Below are 19,865 nucleotides of genomic sequence, written 5' to 3'. Positions count from 1 at the left end.
CATGTTTTCCCCTTGGCCTTAGATAGGCAAAGTGTTGCGTCAGATAGAGAAACACCCAGGAGAAATGGTGTTGGTAGCCCCGGCATGGCCTCATCGGCCGTGGTTCGCGGATCTGGTTGACATGGCAGTGGACAGACAGTTACACTTCAGTCATCAGTCATCAACCGGATTGATTTGTATCTTATACAGGAATTTCGGTATAAAAAAAAAAAAAAAAAATTCAAAAAAAAAAAAAAAATAAATCTTTTTTCGGCAGGGCCCCATATTTTCAGTGTAGCAATCAAAAGTAGACAAATCGGTGAAAAAGATTCTTTGTCACAGTGTTTAGGCCCGACTCTGGCTGTGTTTTGCTCTATTCTTAGAGCTCCCTCAGGGCCACTATAACATTAGGTGGAAACATATATGTTTTAAAGTCAACACCATAAACTCTTCACCCAAATGGCTTGAATAGTGATATGGATGATGTATAAATTTATAAATATACTGTATAATCAATCATTTTGTATGGATCCAGATATTCAAATGCATATTTTACTGTACATAACACATTTAACCTGTCTGGGTATGTTGCGGTTTATGGTGTTGACTTTAGGCGGAAACATAGAGACAGTAGTCCTTCAGCATGCCCTAATGAGTACTTTTTGTTATTATATATTAATTTTTATTACTATTTATTATATATTTTTTAGTACCCCCTTTTTCTTATATACATTTTTAATTGTGAGGTTTCAACTAAATACCAATAGTTCTGTGGTGCAATTGTAATACAATGATTTTTTATATATTTTATATGCTCTTATTTATTTATTTAAAAACATTTCTATGCCGTCTTTCACAAATAAACTTTGACCAAGACGGTTCACAAAATTGAAATATAAAAAACCAGATAAAAGAAAAATAAATATCTAATTAAATAAACAACTACGCAAACACAAAAAATACTTCATTAAGTGCCAAACCATTGCCTCTTTTTGTTTATCCCTTTGCATATATTTATATATTTTTAAATATAATTTTTATATATTTGAGTATCTGGTTTTTATCTCTTTAGAAGTTATTAATTTTTACTTTTTAATTTTCACGTGTGTGGTTGTGTTCCCTGACATACTTTTATATCAATGAATCAACATGTTTCATTACAAGTTTGAACGGGTGTATTTTATTTAATCGATCCTATGCTTTAGTATAGACATAGAGAGGATTGCCACCAGTGTAGGCAGTGAGATTTTGCTTTAATTATTGCGATAACTAAACGTGAAAGACGTACGATTAAAGTTAGATCTTTTGAAGAGCAGAAAAAAGGCGCTTTCCGGTAAAGCGGTGCTGAGACGCCGACAGTGCGATCAGCGTGCAAGTTTGTCAACTTGAAGTAAGAACAATACTTTCAGTAAAGGTTTAATTCATAATTGTCTTTTGAATAGCTAAAGACTTATGCACATAAGTTTAGTCTCAGCGATTTTTGATGTGTGATATCCCAGTTATCATATTTAAGTCTTTTCACCCGAGTTTTAACTACCGATCCTGTTTTGCAAGATTTTAGTAATAGATAATACTGTTGCTCATGCTTTTCTTTTTGGTTAGACACGGTGTTTTTCTAAAAAATATAGCTTATGTCATTTTGGCTTTCATAAAAATATTTATATATATATTGTTTTTTAAATTAAGGTTGCAATGAGTAATTACACAGATATTTTTAGGGATATTATAATTACATCATGGGAGCAGGACATTTAATTTATTGTATAATGAATGTTGAGTATTGTCCATTGCTCTATTTTTTGAGATATGGGTTATAGTATAGGCATTCATGTACAGATATGTATTAATGAAACAGTCTGTTGTATTTGGATAAAATGGAGTTCAATACATAGTAAGAGTCCGTACACAGTAGAGTGTTTTTTTCGTGATTCATACATGCACATGTTTTCCTTAGACTAATTTTAATACATTTTGTGCTGCTGTGGTACTATTATTTATATTTAAGGTCTTTTCGGACATGGTGAAGAGAATAGTTGATCTGCAATTCTTTGTGTGATTCAAAAGAAGTATGGTTAGTAATAACACATTAAATTAAAATGTAATCAGATAATATATATAGGATGGGCACAATGATCAGTCTAAATCTTAACAAAATGTTATAATTTTATCAAGCTTTTGTAAGAATAATTGTTCGGGGATCTATATAGCAAATAATTAAAACATTTTTGTTTAAATATCTGAATAAACTCCGCAGGTACAACACGTAGCATTAATTCTAAACTACCGTTTATAATTAATTTTATATTCTATGTGCACATCTTGTCTATTTATAATGTATGTCATTTTTAATTTATTTTAAGTTTTATTTCATTTGATTTTTTTTTATAATTTCTTATGATTTGTGTTATTGTGATGTCATGACAATTTTAATTGTTTTTGAATGTTTATATATGTTTTAATGTTATAGTGGCCCCTGAGGCAGTTCTAAGAATAGAGCGAAACTCGGCCAGAGTCAGGCCGAAACATTGTGACAAATAATCTTTTTCACTGATCTGTCTACTTTTGGTTGCTACATCGCAAATTGGATCAGCTTCCGTTGTGTTTCCTGGGCCCCATATTTTCAGACCTGGCAGATTGCTTTTGTCTAGCGACCTGGCTTTTGAGAGGTGATGTTTGAGATGAACAGTCATAACTACTCTTCTGCAAGCTAGACAGACATTGACTTCATTGTCGTATATCAGAGTCTGGAAGGTTTTTGAGGGATGGTGTGTAACTAGCAGGGTTCAGGCCTTAACGGTCTTCGGTGTCTCAGGTTTTATCTTTCCTTCAAGAAGGTTTGATCAAAGGCCTAGCTCTCAACTCCCTCAGAGTACAGGTAGCAGCTCTGGCTTGTCTATGTGAGGGCTACACATTGTCCTCTCATCCCGATTTGGTTTGATTTCTTTGGGGGGATTAAGAGTTTGCACCCTGCGGTTAGGAGAGTTTGTCTATCCTGGAATCTTAATCTCGTTCTCCGAGTTTTATGTGAGCCACCTTTTTGAACCTCTCCAGATCGACTCTTAAGGATTTGACCTTGAAGGTCGTTTTCCTGGTAGCCATTTTTTCTGCAAGAAGAATCTGAGTTGCAGGCTTTAACTTGCTGCGATCCATTCCTTCAGATCTTGGATTCAGGCGTGTCCTTGCAGATGGTTCCCTTGTTTCTTCCCAAGGTGGTATCTGCTTTACATGTTAATCAAACAGTGGAGCTTCCGGCTTTCCCAGAATTGGATGCTTCGGCGCCTCATGCGTGGGAGCTTAGGCTGTTGGACATCCGTAGGACTTTAATGAGGTATCTCACGGTAACGAATGATTTTAGGAGATCTGATCATCTGTTCATTTTATGAAGTGGTACGAAGAAAGGTACCCAGGCTTCCAAAGCTACCATTGCGAGGTGGCTTAAGGAGGCTATTGGGACAGGATACATTCTCAAAGGCTGTCAGGTGCCTGAAGGTTTGAGGGCTCACTGTACACATTCTCAGGTGGTCTCAGGGGCGGAGGCCCAGTTGGTTTCACCACAGGAAATTTGTAGGGCGGAGACTTGGAAGTCGCTGCATACTTTTGCAAGGCACTTCCGTCTAGATGTAGGGGATCTGGAGATTCGATCTTTTGGCAAGGGTGTCTTGCGAGCGGGACTCTCCAGGTCCCACCCTTTGTAGGGAGCTTTGGTACGTACATGGAAAAGAAAATTGGTTCTTACCTGCTAATTTTCATTCCTGTAGTACCATGGATCAGTCCAGAACCTGCCCAATCTATGGAGATGGAGAGTCGTCCACTCAGCTGTAATCTTTTTGGTACAAATTTTTAAGGTTATGGAATACAGACTCTGAAGGCTTTTTTCAAGGTTTTACAAGTGAGACCGCATCTCCATGGTGAGACCGCACCTTGAATACTGTGTACAATTCTGGTTGCCACAACTCATGAGAGGCTTCTAGGAAAAGTAAAAAGTCATGGGATAGGTGGTGATGTCCTTTCGTGGATTGCAAACTGGCTAAAAGACAGGAAACAGAGTAGGATTAAATGGACAATTTTCTCAGTGGAAGGGAGTGGACAGTGGAGTGCCTCAGGGATCTGTATTAGGACCCTTACTTTTCAATATATTTATAAATGATCTGGAAAGAAATACGACGAGTGAGATAATCAAATTTGCAGATGACACAAAATTGTTCAGAGTAGTTAAATCACAAGCAGATTGTGATAAATTGCAGGAAGACCTTGTGAGACTGGAAAATTGGGCATCCAAATGGCAGATGAAATTTAATGTGGATAAGTGCAAGGTGATGCATATAGGGAAAAATAGCCCATGCTAAAATTACACAATGTTGGGTTCCATATTAGGTGCTACAACCCAAGAAAGAGATCTAGGCGTCATAGTGGATAACACATTGAAATCGTCTGTTCAATGGCTGCGGCAGTCAAAAAAGCAAACAGAATGTTGGGAATTATTAGAAAGGGAATGGAGAATAAAACTGAAAATATCATAATGCCTCTGTATCACTTCATGGTGAGACCGCGCCTTAAATACTGTGTACGATTCTGGTCGCCGCATCTCAAAAAAGATATAATTGCGATGGAGAAGGTACAGAGAAGGGCTACCAAAATGATAAGGGGAATGGAACAGCTCCCCTATGAGGAAAGATTAAAGAGGTTAGGACTGTTCAGCTTGGACAAGAGACTGCTGAGGGGGGATATGATAGAGGTGTTTAAAATCATGAGAGGTCTAGAACAGGTAAATGTGAATCTGTTACAGTATTTACTCTTTCAGATAACAGAAGGACTAGGGGGCACTCCATGAAGTTAGCATGTGGCACATTTAAAACTAATCGGAGAAAGTTCTTTTTCACTCAACGCACAATTAAACTCTGAAATTTCTTGCCAGGGGATGTGGTTAGTGCAGTTAATATAGCTGGGTTTAAAAAAGGATTGGATAAGTTCTTGGACGAGAAGTCCATGTCCTGCTATTAATTAAGTTGACTTAGAAAATAGCCACTGCTATTACTAGCAACAGTAATTTGGGATAGACTTAGTTTTTGGGTAATTGTCAGGTTCTTATGGTATGGATTGACCACTGTTGGAGACAGGATGCTGGGCTTGATGGACCTTTGGTCTCACCTAGTATGGCATGTTCTCATGCAAGTGTTGTGCTTGGGTACAGATCAATACTGAGGAACAGCAGGTGTCACCAGGGAGTATGAAAGTGTCAGTGAAACTTTCTGTCTCCATCTGCTGGCAGGGATGAATAAACCCAGGAGTCTGGACTCATCCGTGGTACTACAGGAATGAAAATTAACAGTTAAGAACCAATTTTCCTGTCCCTGCCACAGAGCTTGCAGACCTGCAGGTACTTTGTACCCGTGGCCCTTTAATTTTCTTTTTGTATTAAAATTTCTATTGATCTTCCAAATTAAATCTAAATCACATTCATTAGCTGAGTAAGCTCATTTTCAAAGGACATTTCTTATTTAGTTTCCTTTTGAAAACTTTTGGTCCAGTGGGCACCATCAGCACACAAGTGCCCACAAGTGCAAACTCCCTGCCAGAAAGTACCACAAGAAATTAAAAATAAACTCCCTGTACATACTTTGCTGGGCCAGCCCTGTCTCCTCCCCTTTTCCCTGCACAGGGAGGAGGGTACTATTTTGAAAAAGGTTTTCTCTGCAGATAAACAGGAGTTTACCCACAGAGAATCCCTTTGAAAATTGCTCCCATAAAGACTGGGGAGCTAAAGATGTCCTCTCTGGAAGAAAAAAGGGGACGGGGAGATATGATACAAATATTCACATATCTAGCCGGCCTCAATAAGTACTGGAAGAAAGCATTTTCCATAGAATGAAATGTGTAGCAAGAAGGGCTCATCATATGAAGCTGAAGAGAGGGAGGCTAAAAGTAGTGTGAGAAATTACTTTTTCACTGAGAGAATGGTGGACACCAGGACAGACATCTAGTGGAGGTTATAGAAGTCAATATAGTAGCAAAATTAAAGCATGCAAAGGATAAACATTAAGGGATCTTTTTGACAGAGGGAAAGAAGATCACAGATTAAGTCCCTTTGACAGCAAGTAGGCAGGTACCAATAGGTAGTCTGTTTCTATTCGGGCAAAAAACAGTAACAGAATTCAAGAAGCTAGGACAAGCAAAGATGATCCTTAGTTGTGAAGAAATGATGAGAAAACCAGTGATCCATTAAGAGGCCTCTGGCATTGCAAAAGTGGCACATTAGGCAGACTATATAGGTCTTTTGGTCCTCAACTGCCCTCATTATCATATGAGGTCAGTATTCAAAAGAGTTATCCAGCTAAAACTGGATATAGCCAGGTAAATCTTACCCATTCAAAACTCCCCGCTTTACCTGGCTAGATTTATGTAGGAAAGACCACTATCTGCATAAATTTAGCTGGGTGAGAAAGAGGCCAGGTTTGGGTGTTCCCACAGTGGGCTACTGTATTCAGAATTATCCAGCTAAATTTGTGCAGATAATTCTGTCCACATAAATATCTGTCGGTAGATTTAGTCAGATATTCAATGGTACTTTTAAGGGCTGATGCAATACAGTGCACTCAGCCGAGCACACTGTATAACCCGCAATTGGACGCGGGTTAAATAGTTGCTAATCCACCCCCTAATGCAATAGGGGGATTAGCGCCTATTTAACATGCATCCGGCGCAGAGTGAATGGGATAGCGCTCATCACATGCAAATGCATGAGAATGAGGCTATTACTCATTCACTCCAAATGCAAAAAAATAAATGTGTGTCTGAGACGCACATTTATCACTCAGCTATTAACACCTGTCTGGAGTAGGCGTTAATAGCTGAGCGCTTTGAAAAGAAATACAGAAAAACAGAAAAAACTGCTTTTCTGTACTTCTTTTAAAAGTAAAAAAAAAAAAAACTCAGCCGGCCGCATTAAGAAGACCAACACCAATATGGCGGACTGCAGTTATGAAAACAGACGCCGAGTTTATCGGCGCCGGTGTTCATAACCGGCAGACCTCTGGTAACCGCGACCCCCTAATTATAATATTGCATGGCGCCCCCCTTGCGGACACTATGTGGCATTAAGAAAGCAGGCGCTGACTTTTCAGTGCCCGGTTTCCATGCTTTTTTTTGCATTGGCCCCTTAGTGAGATAAGTGCCGCTGAATATCTGGATAGGGATAACCGGGTACATTTACTCAGTTATCTTATCTGCTCAGTAAGCTTTTCAATATTGACTTCCATGTCACATGGAAATGAAACCACAAAGCTAGAGCCCAGCCCATACATTAAAGGGATGACCACATGATCCTACAAGCAAAATAACATTTTTGCATTAAATTATTCTTCCAAAGTTTGAAGAATCTTTCTCTTTCTTTCTTGCTTTCCAAATTGAGCCAGAGAGCAGATAACAGTCAAATTACATCATTAAGAAATAACATAATTATACATCTTCATCAAACATAAGATATAAATAAATTCCATGTTAATAAAAAATAAACAGATTCCTGATCTCAACTTTCTCATGTTTAACCAAAAGCACTACAAATCCAGTAGCTTAGTTTAACCAAATAAACTCTTAAATAACCTGGCCTTGACCCTTTTGTGAAACTTCAAATAATTGATTTCCAAGTAACTATCAAGAAGCAACAGACTCCAGAAAACATTGGAAGCTACATAGCTGTGTCCCTACTAATTTTATGCCTGGATAACATGGCACTTTTTGCAATGCTTGTTGTGAAGAACATAACAGTCTTTAAGGATGATAATAGGAGAGCAAGTCTGCTAAATATTTAGGGGTTGCAGAATGAAGGCAATTAAAAACCAGGGAAAAAAAATTTAAACTGAATCCTCTCTTCCAGTAATTCCCAAACCTGCCCTGGGGACCCCTAGCCAATCAGATTTTCAGGATATCCACAATCTGTGTATTCATTGTTCATATCCTGAAAACCCAACTGGTTGGGGGGTCCTCCAGGACAGATGTGGGAGCCTCTTGCACTATTCAATTGGAAGCCAATGTGGTAGAGCCATTTTCCACACTCCTTTGTTTCTGTCCCCTTAATTTAGTGATGTCAGTGAGGATATGGGAGGGAGTCAGTTCATGAGCATCATCATGTGCCTCTCAGTCATGGTAACCATGAGGTTCTCACAGATTTCATAAAGAGCGGATGCCTTGGTTGTTAGACTTGTTTTGGTTTGTGCCAAACAGCTCACCATCAAAGGCTTCCAGGTGCCAACAGTTGCTGGATGTGAGAATATAACTTGCCTTCTAGCCCCACAGTGTTTTTTAGTGTTTTGGATGTAAGAGCTTTAGACCCATTTTCATTTATTGGCTCCATATAAAAAAGCAGGCTTCAGGGTTTTTTCAGAACTTCTACTATTTTGAATTTTGGAGATGGGAAAGGAAGTTACACCTAATTATTCCACTTGTTGTTGATTGGCAGCTTTATGCAGTATTTCCAAAGCAATAAATACACTTAATAGCATTAACTGAAATGGAGTATGAAATCAAACTTTTTGATAAGCAGAATCTGGACACCAGCTGATTGTTAGTGATAGGCAGAGCATGCACCTCATAGGTGTGAAGTTAAGTGCTGTGCAAACTCTTTAAGCGTGTCTCCTGCTTTGCAGACGAGTTCGCTCTGGAAGTGGCATCTCCAGCATCCGTTCAGGATCTGTAGACCAGAGGTTACCAGAGGAGCCTGCAGAAGAAGAGCAGCAACAGCAGCAGCAGCAGCAGCAGCAGCAGCAGGACAAGAAATTGCATGGTACATTCAAAGGGGAGGGGTTTTGTTTTAGAAAAACATCCCTTGAGCACCGAGAAATCGGCATATGAAAGTTATACCTTCAAGATGACTGTGCATGACTTCTAGTTTAGATTTGCTCAGTTGACTTGTTAACTGAGGAAAGAAGTTAGGCCCACAGTGCTGATTTTCAGCACTAGGCTCCTAAACAGCCCTAGATTTAGGGCCCTAAGTTTGACAGACTTTCAGCCTAAAACTTTGGATTCTAGGTATGACTGAAATTGTGCCTAAAACTGAGGCACCTAAGTCAGGCGTTCAACTTCCTTTCTGTCTGCAGAAAGAAAACAGACTACAGAACTCAAGATATGCTGCTGCTTTTCAGATATTAGGAAATTATCTGATATTAGCTAGAGAAAGAACACATCCTGAGATTTTTCTGCTTTCTTTCTGCTCTGTGTGTGTTTAAAAAAAAACAAATAGTGGGCCAGCTTAATGACAGTGCTGCACACTGCCATGTGGAAGCTCCCCAGTTCAATCACCAAGTCAGGTCTTCTGCTGCCCAAGTCGGCTGAAGCTGGGGATGCCACAGATGTAGAATTCACAGCCGCCGGGGAGAAGGAGCTGTGGTCATTGCTTAAGGGTGAAACCTGGTGGCCGGATTCAGGGTCCAGGATTACAGGATCCTGGAAGTAATTCTGCTGCATGGCCCCTGGCCCAGGACCCTCAGCACAGTGAGTACACAAGGTATGTTGGGAGGGGGAAAGTCTCCAGGTAGTTGCCAATGAAGGACCATGGTGCCAGATCTAGCTCCAATTTCAATGATCTAGAAGTACAAAGAGGCAGAAGGAAACGATTGGATTCAAAAAGGAAAAAAAAAAAAAGATGTTAACCAAACTAAGCAGATCTGAACTAGAAATAACAGAGCAGTCACAGATGGGTCGCCTATCAGTTTCTATTTTACACAGTGGCTTTTGTCCCTTGAGGGCCTGTGTCTTGAGACACAGGCCCTTTCTAGGTTATGATATGTATTTATTTTATGGTTTTTTGACCTGGCGGTTTCCTCTTGCTCTGTTAAGCTTCCAGTTCAATTAGAATCAGGGTTTGGGAGTCTTAATTTGCAACTACCTAGGGGGTCATGCACCCTGGCTCCTTCAGAACCCTGCATTCATGGAGTATAAATCTAGCCACTTGGTGTCTTCATTGCATGATGATTTGGACTGACCCGGGGAGCAAAAGATCTGAGCCGAGAATCAAACCCAGGTCCCTCTGTCTTGTCACGTAATATAACATTTTTTTTGTTGGTCCTTCAAAAGGTATCATGACTACAAAGCTCTAATTTTCTCCTGGTCCAGTACAGCTCATAGAAGAGCCCTTGAAGGAACTCTGTAATTTCGGTTCAGTGTTGAAGGGTTCTCTGCTGTCTAAAGGAAGCACGAGTATGTTAGTCTTAGCTAGGGGCATTGCAGAAGTAATCTGTGGTAGAAGAGGCAGAGCTCTGCACCCACTTCCCAAATTTCCTACTGCTGTCTCCTGCCAGTTGATGAGTATGCAGGTAGGAACAGATGGAGATAGAACCATTTTACTGTGTCACATACTGTTCCCAGTCTCCCCTTCACTGATGATACTATCTAACAAATGTCACAAATATGTGAAAGTGGTGCTCAGGACTTGTCAGACTGTCACAGCTGCCTGTAGATCGGGGGAGGGGGAAGCCTTATATTTTCTAGAAGATAACGGGTTTTCCTGGCTTTGGGTTGAGCTTGCATGTTGTCATAAAAGTGTAACCTACAGGGTTTGACATTGCAATATAAGGGGCTTTGGTTCCAGTCTCCTGCCCAGTGGGGCCTATGGTGCTGAGGTCCCAGGTGGGAAAGGTGTTTTGGTGACTCTCTGGCAGGATTGCAACAGCACTGGAGGGTTCAGTCTCAGAAGACTTTTTTCTCCAGCCCTCAGCTATCCAGGCCTATTGTCTGGGGAGAGGGGTTTATCAAAAACGAAATTTGCAGAGCTGAAATACTTGATGTAAGCCTTCATGTCTGCATTCTTCTCTTATTGCTGTACAGTCACGTTTGAAGATAAAAAGCGAGAGAACTTTGAGCGTGGGAACCTGGAGTTAGAAAAGCGCCGGCAAGCTCTCTTGGAGCAGCAGCGTAAGGAACAAGAGCGGTTGGCACAGCTGGAACGGGCAGAGCAGGAAAGGAAAGAGCGTGAACGACAAGAGCAAGAACGCAAAAGACAGCTAGAATTGGAAAAGCAACTGGAAAAACAACGGGAGTTGGAACGACAAAGAGAAGAGGAGAGGAGAAAAGAAATTGAGAGGCGAGAAGTAAGTGGTTAGAAATGGTGCTGTTTCTGGAAGGTGACTTGAATGAAGCTTTTTTTTTTTTTTTTTAAATCTAGTTTTCTGTTCTGTACCCTACACATGAATTCAGATATAGTAACATATATGTACATAAATGATTTCTGGATTGCACAAATGCATGCAGGTGGATGAAGGAGCCAATTACTACTGTTGGATAACCTTTTGCCCAGGGAAATGAAGTAACAGTAGGAAAGGAGATTTGTACTTTTCTTTTCAAAGTTCTTCTGATTTCTAGTTAATTCTCTAATCACATGGCTATATCCTAAGACCCCATTATAAAAAGCAGTCTGTGAAAGCCCTAATTCTGTGTTTACTTGTGAAATTTGATATATCTCGGGGTCAGGTCCTGTACTCTGAAGACAAGCAGGTTCATTATGTCAGACAAGTGGGGCACATGACTGAGGGTGGCACTAAGCTGGAAAAAAAATTCTAGAGCTTTCTAGAAGTATTTTCTGTACATATGTGGGACTTTTCACACTGCATTGAGTCCACAGCTTTTGTTTCCCTTTTTTCCCCTTTTTCCTTCAAATCCAGCAGGCTCCATGGTTTTCTCTTCAGTGTTCACTCTCTTCATCCTGACCTCCGTCAAAAATGTTATTTTATCCTCTTAGTTCCCTGCTCAGGTTTTAGCCCTTTTAATTTTTATTTTCTTTTTGACATTCTGCTGAATGGAACCCCCTTTCCAATTCTTCAGCTGATCATTTTTTTCTCTCACATATAACTCTTCTCTGAAGAAAATGTTTACTGCTTTTGATTTCACACAGTGAGTTTTCTCACTGTATCAAAGAAGCAGGCCTATGGTTTTAAATTCTGTCCCAAGTTATCCATCACTAACCAAAAGTGTGCTTCATTTGTCTTAGGAAGGACCACAATGCTAATGACGACTGAAATCTGGTCCAAATTATCACCCAATTCTGGTCCCAGAATTGAAGCCACTGTGTTGTCCTTACATAAGTATATAAGATTTGCCATACTGGGTCAGGTCAAAGATCCATCAAGCCCAGTATCCTGTTTCCAACAGTGGCCAAACCAGGTCACAAGTACTTGACAAGATCCGAAGGGGTAGATAGATTCCAAGCTGCTTATCCCAGGGGATAACAAGTGCTTTTCTGCAACTCTACCTTAATGATTTATGGACTTTTCCTCTAGGAACTTGTCCAAACCTTTTTATTTAAACACAGCTACACTAATAGCTTTCATCACATCCGCTGGCAATGAATTCCAGAGCTTAATTATGCATTGAGTAAAAAATATTTTTTCTTATTAGTTTTATTGTTCATACTGTTTATTAAAAGTTCAACAATACAAAGAAGGTAACGTACAATGAGGGGTTATTCTGACACCCACTGCACATAATAGAAACAATATAGAAATTTTGTTTTTCAGCGTCAATCGAACTGCCACCCCCCATCCTCCCCCAAATCAACTCATTCACCAAAGAAATCCTTCCTCCCCACCCCATCCAGCCACAGTACAAAATCATCAAAAGAGTTACATCACAGTTCCCAAAGAAAGCACATTCAGATCCTCACATAATATTTGCATAGATCTCCAACACCCAATGAGTAGTACAGATAATTACAATGTTAAATCACATAATTTGCCAAATTTTCTGAACTGTTAAATTGGGAGACTTTTTTTTTTTTTTTTTTTTTTTTAAACTAAGGGTTGCATATCATTGGTCTTTATATGTAGGACTGAATGAAGATGTGGAGGAGCAGATAAGGTTTTCTCGACCTCCACTAGCATGGTAATACGCCATATCCCAAAACCAATCTTAAAGATGCCACAATTGATAGGTATGGCCCAATGGATCCAGCACCAGCAGAATGTACTGGACCAAGTAATGAGCTTTGGAAAGCTTAAGGTCTGGATGGACACTATCTAGTCTCAGCTAGCTCCAAGGGCAGCGGTACCCCCTGCCGGCACAGACACTTCCCATCCTGCTGATCTCTCATTTGCCTCCTCCACCTAGATACCATGGTGACCCACAGGAGTGTTCGAGGTTTACTAACCAGTGTTGCATGCATTTCATTTTATAAGCAACACTCTTTCCGACAGACAAGTCCAAAGTAACTTTTACGCGATTTTTGCAAGGACATTCTGCCTCGGCCTGGGCCTCCCATCTGAGGGACCGGGATGACCCAATTTCAGAAGACATGGATAGTCTTCTTTGAGACATCAGTCTCATTTTTGACCAGCCAGGATGAGCTTTTGTCAGCTGCCTCTGATCTTCTGCAGATCCGCCAGGATCCCGGACCGTCAGAGAATATGCTGTCCAGTTCCGGGCATTGGCCTCTGAGCTACAGTGATGAGACAACAGTTTGATATTTATCTTCTGACAGGGCCTGTCAGAGCCCATTAAAGATGAGCTGGCCGGACAGGACCTGCCATACACTCTGGAGGACCTTATTAGGCTAGCCAGCCGGCTAGACCTCCATTTCTGAGAACGGGCCAAGAAATAAAAAACAGGCCCTGAGCCCCGTACATGTGGCACCCCACTTTCAGCAACCAATTGCTGCACCCTGGACTTTGGTGTTGCCCAATCCCCCAAAAAATCCATTTAAGTAGATCATCTAAGACTCTTCCCAGAGGAACTCCAGTGGCGTAGACTTTTAAATCTATTATTATTACTATTCTTATATGATGTCAATTTGCTCCAATTAACTGTTACGCCTCATACTATAATCGCTATGTTATTTGTAAATTGATATGATGATTGTATCTGTTATGCTCCATTCTAATTGCTCTTTTCTTTATAAACCGATACGATGTGCAAACAGCAATCAGTATATAAAAACGTTTAAATAAATAAAAATAAATAAATCTGTGCTTGTTCTGTGCAGGCTCTGGGCATTTCACAGCTAACTTCCCCATCAAGCTGGTAAACTCTAAGACCTATGGATGATAGGAGAGGCCACCCTAGGTCGATATTGTGCCTCTCCTCAGATTCTACTTCCAGTGTATCTGTCTGTCGGAGGCACCAGTATCCATCTACAGGCTTTTCTTGATACAGGGAAGGCTGGGAGTTGCATTGATGAGGCGGTGGTATGTCACTACAGTACACACACTGAATTCTTGAGGACAGCACTGACTGTATTTTCGGTATCTGGGGAACCTCTGCCAGGTGGTTTTAAAAGGATCATGACCCCACTACGCATGCACACTGGCCTTCTCCACCCGAGGTTTCTTCGCTTCTGCGTGCTCCCCAAGGTGATCAAAGAAATAATTCTTGGCCTACCATGGCTAGTCAAGCACCAGCCCCACATTGATTGGAGTTCATTGCAGCTGGTAAGTTGTGGGTAATACTTCCTGCAAACAGTGCCTGGCCCAGATGTGACCCTCTTCTCTCCAGCTAGACTACACCCTCCCGACATTGCCTGCTCTACCTTTGCATTACTCAGATTTTGCAGATTATCTTCAGTAAAAAAAAAACAGGCTGAAGTCCTGCCCCCACATAGGGCCTATGATTGCCCAATTGACCTTGTGCCTGGGAAGATGCCCCCTCAGGATAGAGTCTACCCCCTCTCTATCCCACAGACCGCCACGACATCACAATACGCGACAACCTGGAAAGAGGGTTCATCCAACCATCATAGTCTCCTGCTGGGGCCAGGTTCTTCTTTGTAGGGAAGAAGGCCAGCTCCTTTCCCCCATTTATAGGTTAGCATGGTCTGAATTTGATTACTAAGAAGAACCAATACCCATTACCCCTCATCATGGAATTATACAGTTGTCTCAGAGGGACTCAAATCTTTACTAAACTGGACTTGTCAGGGGCTTTTGAGATTTCTTGCACTCTCATGTGGATGTCTGTTTGGATGACATCCTTGTCTTCTTCAAGACACCAAAACAGCATCGGTTGCACGTGAGACAGGTCCTTCAATGATTGCAGGAGCACCAACTCTACGTCAAACTGGAGAAATGCTCCATACAGAAGAAGCTACTCTTCCTGGTTACAGCATGTTAGACTGGGCTCAGTATAGACCCAGAAAAATTATCCTAGACTTGCCTCAACCAGAGGGACTCAAGGCACTGCAATGGTTCTTAGGCTTTACCAATTACTACTGCCAAGTTATCCATGCTATTCCTCTTTGGCAGCACCACTCACAGCCCTCATGAAAAAGGGAGTGGACCCCCATGTCTGGAATGAAGAAGCTGTGCAAGCCTTTTCACACCTAAAACAAGAGTTTACCTGGGATCCATATCTCTGCCACCCAGATCCCACCAAGCATTTCGTCATCTAAGATAGATGCCTCTACTCTCGGGGTGGGAGCTGTCCTCTTGCAATGTGACCTGCATGGAGTTCTGGCGACCTTTGCATATTCTTGAGGAAGTTCTCTCTGGCGGAGAAAAACTACACCATCTGGACCAGGAGTTATTAGCCATTAAACTAGCCCTCAAGGAGTGGTGTTACCTTCTGGAGGGGACCTGACTGAATGACAGTCTATACCAACCATAAAAACTTAGAATACCTGTCACGAGCTCAGCAGCTGAATCCCCAGCAAGCCCAATGGGCATTATTTTTAAACCGATTCAATTTTGAATGGCGGTACTGGATTGCTAGGAAGAATCGACGTGCTGATCCCTGTCATATTCATTCGAGGCTGAAAGCTGCCCACACCCACCAAGTCATGTCATATAGACCCAGCTAGAATCATGTTAACTGTGGCCATGATTGTGCCACAAGGGAAGACAGTAGTTCCATGATGGCTTTGGGAACAAGTTCTAAAATGGGCCCACGATTTCCACCTGGCAGGACACCCGGGGTTCAGTAGAACTCTGGAGTTACTCACTCGTTATTACTAGTGGCCTCATCTACAAGATGTGAAAACCTACATAGAGTCTAGGCCAACATGTTCTGCTAACAAGAGTTCCAGAGGATGATTTTGAGACTTTCTACTGTTGTTGCCTGCTCCCAGAGAATACTGGACACATCTGGTTACAGATTTTATCATGGACCTTCCTATCTCAGCTGGCAACAACACTATCTGGGTGATAGTGGCTAGGTTCTCCAAAATGGCCCACTTCATTCCACTCCCAGGGTTACCCTCAGCAACCAAGTTGACCCAGGTATTCAACATGTCTTCCGACTACATGGTCTCCCTCACCATATCCTCTCAGATTGAGAAGTCCAGTTCACCGCACGTTATTGGCAAGATTTATGCAAGAAATTTGGGGTTATGTTAGACTGCTCATCTGCCTAGTTCCCTCAAACTAATGGATAGCCTGAGCGGTTGAACCAGTCACTCAAGTCATTCCTACGCTCCTATGTAAATCAATACCAGGATAACTGGGCTTCCCTGCTTCCTTGGACGGAAGGTTCTTATAACAACCACATCAACAAATCTACTGGGTCCTCACCTTTTTACCTGGTCTATGGATGGCACCCCCAGATATCCATGCCTTTAGCTGTCTCAGTAAAGTGTCCAGTTGCCAATGTAAAAGGGCAGGAATTACTTAACCTATGGCATTCAATGCATAAGCTTCTGGAACGAGTTGCTGCATGCTCAAAAGTACAGGCAGACAAGAAGCAGCAGTAGGCACCTCAATTCTAACTGGGGATTTAGCCTGATTAAGCACACGTGACTTGATGCTTCTCATGCCGTCCCTCAAATTTGTACAACAGTTCATTGGACCTTTCCTAATGATACGGAAAGTGGGGAAAGTAGTCTATAAGCTGAAGCTACCCCCCACCCCCACCCCGTGCTTCATATCCATGACTTATTCCACATGTCCCTATTGAAGCCAGCTATCCTTTCCTGATCCTCAAGAACTCCGCTTGGGCCTGCTGACATCCTTGTGAAAAAAGATATGCAATACAAGATTGCTGAAATTCTAGACTCAAGGAGGCTCTGAAATAAGTTATGGTACCTCATAGCCTGGAAGGGATATGGATCCGAGAAAACTCTTGGGAGCCTGCCTTCAACCTGCAAGCTCCTCAATTAATCCGAGATGATTCCCCATGAAACCCATGCTTAGGAACTTGAGGAGGGGGCTTTGAAGGGGAGCTACTGTTAGATCCCACGAACCCCAGCTGTCTTCCTTGATTCACTGTCATCCATATTCCTCTTCCAGGCAGAACACTGCCATTATGCACACAAACATTTTTATAATATGGACCCAGCAATAGGCATGTGCGCACATTATGTATGTGCCTAGGTGGGAAACCACTGCAGTTGCGCTTGGATGACTTCTCTTGCCTCTGGCTATTTAAACTGCTCAGCCTTGGGTTCCTTGCCTCAGCAACAGGCCATCTGAGTGATCTGCTCTTCAGTGCAATTTGCTACTCCTTGCGTTGTCTGCCCTGATTCCTGGTCTCTGTATTCTGTGTTCCTGCCTCCTTATGTGATTTGGTCTGTGTCCCTCACCTGGTCCGGTCCCTCTGTGTTGTGATTGTCCTTCTCCCTAGCCTCTGTCTTGCCCCATCTTCCTTGGCTTGACTCCCTGGCTTTGACCCGACTTGTCCTCTAACTTCACCGATTGCTCTCTGGATCTTGACACTCTGCTTTGAACCTGACCTGTACTTGTCTGCTGCCTGCCCGACTTTTGCTTGGACTCAGACACTCATCGTTACTACGACCCCTGGGAACCTCCTAAGAACTGTCTGCTATCAGAACCCAAGGGCTCAACCTGCGGGGGAGATGGTTGATAGAGGTGAAGCCACTGATTGTCCCACTTGGGGTACGTCGACAAGCTGCCAGTGTGGTCCATACAGGCTTGCTCATCTGGTAGTGCCAACCACACTGCAGCCCAAGGGTCCACATTCCTAACACAGTGCTTATGCTGTTTTCCAATTTTCTTCATTTGGATCCATTTTCCATTTCCTGAAAGCTGTTCTTTTATCTAACAGCCTCTCTCACCTCCCATTTTAACCATGCCATGTTCAGCCTTTCTTCAATTTGTTTCTAATACGTGGAATGCATCTGTTCTAGGCTTCCAAAATGGTATTTTTAAACAAGGTCCATGCCTGATGTAAATTCTTAACTTTTGCAGCTGCTCCTTTCTGTTTTTTCCTAACCATTTTCCTCATTTTATCATAGTCACCCTTCTGAAAGTTAAATGCTGTCGCAGCAGATTTTTTTAGTGTCCTCCCCCAGTTAAGTCAAATTTGATTATTTTGGGATTGCTATTGCCAAGTGGTTCCAATACTGTTATCTCTCGCACGAAATCTGTGTTCCACTATGGGCTAGGTCTAAAATAGTTTCCCCTCTTGTAATTCTTGTACCAGCTGCTCCATGAAGCAATAATTTATTTCATCTAGGAACTTGTCCTCTCTAGCATGTCCTGATGTGGCACTCACCCATCAATTCTTGGGTAATTGAAATCACCCATTATTATTGTGCTGATTTTGTTAGCTTCCCTAATTTCTTTTAGCATTTTATTGTATTTGTTCATTCTGGCCAGGTGGACAGTAATACACCCCCACTGCTATTTTATTCCCCTTTTCATCTGGAATTTCTAACCATAAGATTCACCATTGCATTTTATTTCCTGCAGAACTTTTATCCTGTTTGACTCTATACCCTCTTTAATATATGGTGCCACCCCTCCACCAATTTGATCCGTCCTATCATTTTGATATTTGTACCCTGGTATCACTGACCCATTGATTATCCTCCTTCCAGCAGGTCTTGAAATGCCAGTTATATCTACCTTTTCATTCATTCATCTTATTTTTTTAGACTACTAGCATTTGTATACAGACTTTTTTTTTTTTTTATATTAACAACCTGCTTGTCAGTTAACAGGAGTAATTTGAAATTTTTCTGCTCTGTTTGCTCTTTGTTTAAAGGCAACTTTAGCATTTATTGTAGCTTCTCTATTGGGATGCCCTAAATTTCAGGTTCTCTTACTATCCTTCAAAGATACATCATTCCAAACCAATCAACTTTCCCCCATCATCTAGTTTTAAAGCTGCTCAAGCTCTTTTTAAAAGTTAGTGCCAGCAGCCTGATTCCACCCTGGTTAAGGTGGAGTCCATCCATTCAGAAAAGGTCGTTCCTTCCCCAAAATGATGCCCAATTCCTAACAAACCTAAAACTCTCTTTCTTGCTCCATTGTCTCAGCCACACATTGAGATTCTGGAGTTCTGCTTGCCTCTGGGGTCTGCAAGTAGAACGGGGAGCATTTCTGAGAATGCTACTTGGGGTTTCTGGATTTCAGCTTTCTATGTAAAATCCTAAATTTGGCTACCAGAACCTCCCTCCTGTACTTTCCTATGTCATTGGTACCCACATGTACCAAGACAGCCAGCTCCTCCCCATCTATTGATGTGTGAGATCTGCCATCTTCGCACCAGGCAGGCAAGTCACCAAGGAATCTTCACATCCACCAGCCACCCAGCTATCTACCTTCCTTATAATCAAATCACCAACTACAACTGTCATCTTAATCCTTCCCTCCTGGGCACGTGCCCCTGGAGACATATCCTTTGTGCGAGAGGATATTGCAACACCTTGAGCGCAGGTCCTAGCTACAGAATTGCTTCCTGCCTCACCAAGGTGATGCTGTCCTTTCTCCTCCAAGGTAGCATAAGGACTGCCAGATTGGAGTTGGAACTTCTCTACTATATCCCTAAAGGTCTCCTCTATATACCTCTTTGTCTCCCTTAGCTTCTCCAGGTCTGCCACGCTAGCCTCCAGATAGCAGATTCGTTCTCTGATGGCTAGAAGTACTTTGCACCTAGTGCATGCATACAACCTCTTTGCGCTGGGAGATAGGCATACATGAGGAACTCAGTGCAAAAGACTGGAAAGCCTCCCTTGC

At 41.8% G+C, this 19,865-nt stretch overlaps 1 protein-coding gene across 5 annotated transcripts in view; it reads left to right on the top strand.

The window, feature by feature from the left end:
- The window catches only part of ITSN1 (intersectin 1), a 520,117-nt gene that overhangs the window by 190,245 nt on the left and 310,007 nt on the right, over positions 1–19,865 (top strand). For all 5 annotated transcript variants that reach the window (XM_029603536.1, XM_029603539.1, XM_029603538.1 and 2 more), the window contains 2 exons: positions 8,622–8,758; positions 10,798–11,060. In XM_029603536.1, coding sequence (XP_029459396.1) covers positions 8,622–8,758; positions 10,798–11,060 — 400 coding nt within the window. The remainder of the gene's footprint in view (positions 1–8,621; positions 8,759–10,797; positions 11,061–19,865) is intronic.

This window comes from Rhinatrema bivittatum, chromosome 5 (assembly GCF_901001135.1).
Source record: "Rhinatrema bivittatum chromosome 5, aRhiBiv1.1, whole genome shotgun sequence".
In the NCBI taxonomy this organism is placed as follows: Eukaryota; Metazoa; Chordata; class Amphibia; order Gymnophiona; family Rhinatrematidae; genus Rhinatrema; species Rhinatrema bivittatum.
The sequence above is the reverse complement of the archived record's forward strand: the minus strand, read 5'-3'. Positions and strand labels throughout refer to the sequence as shown.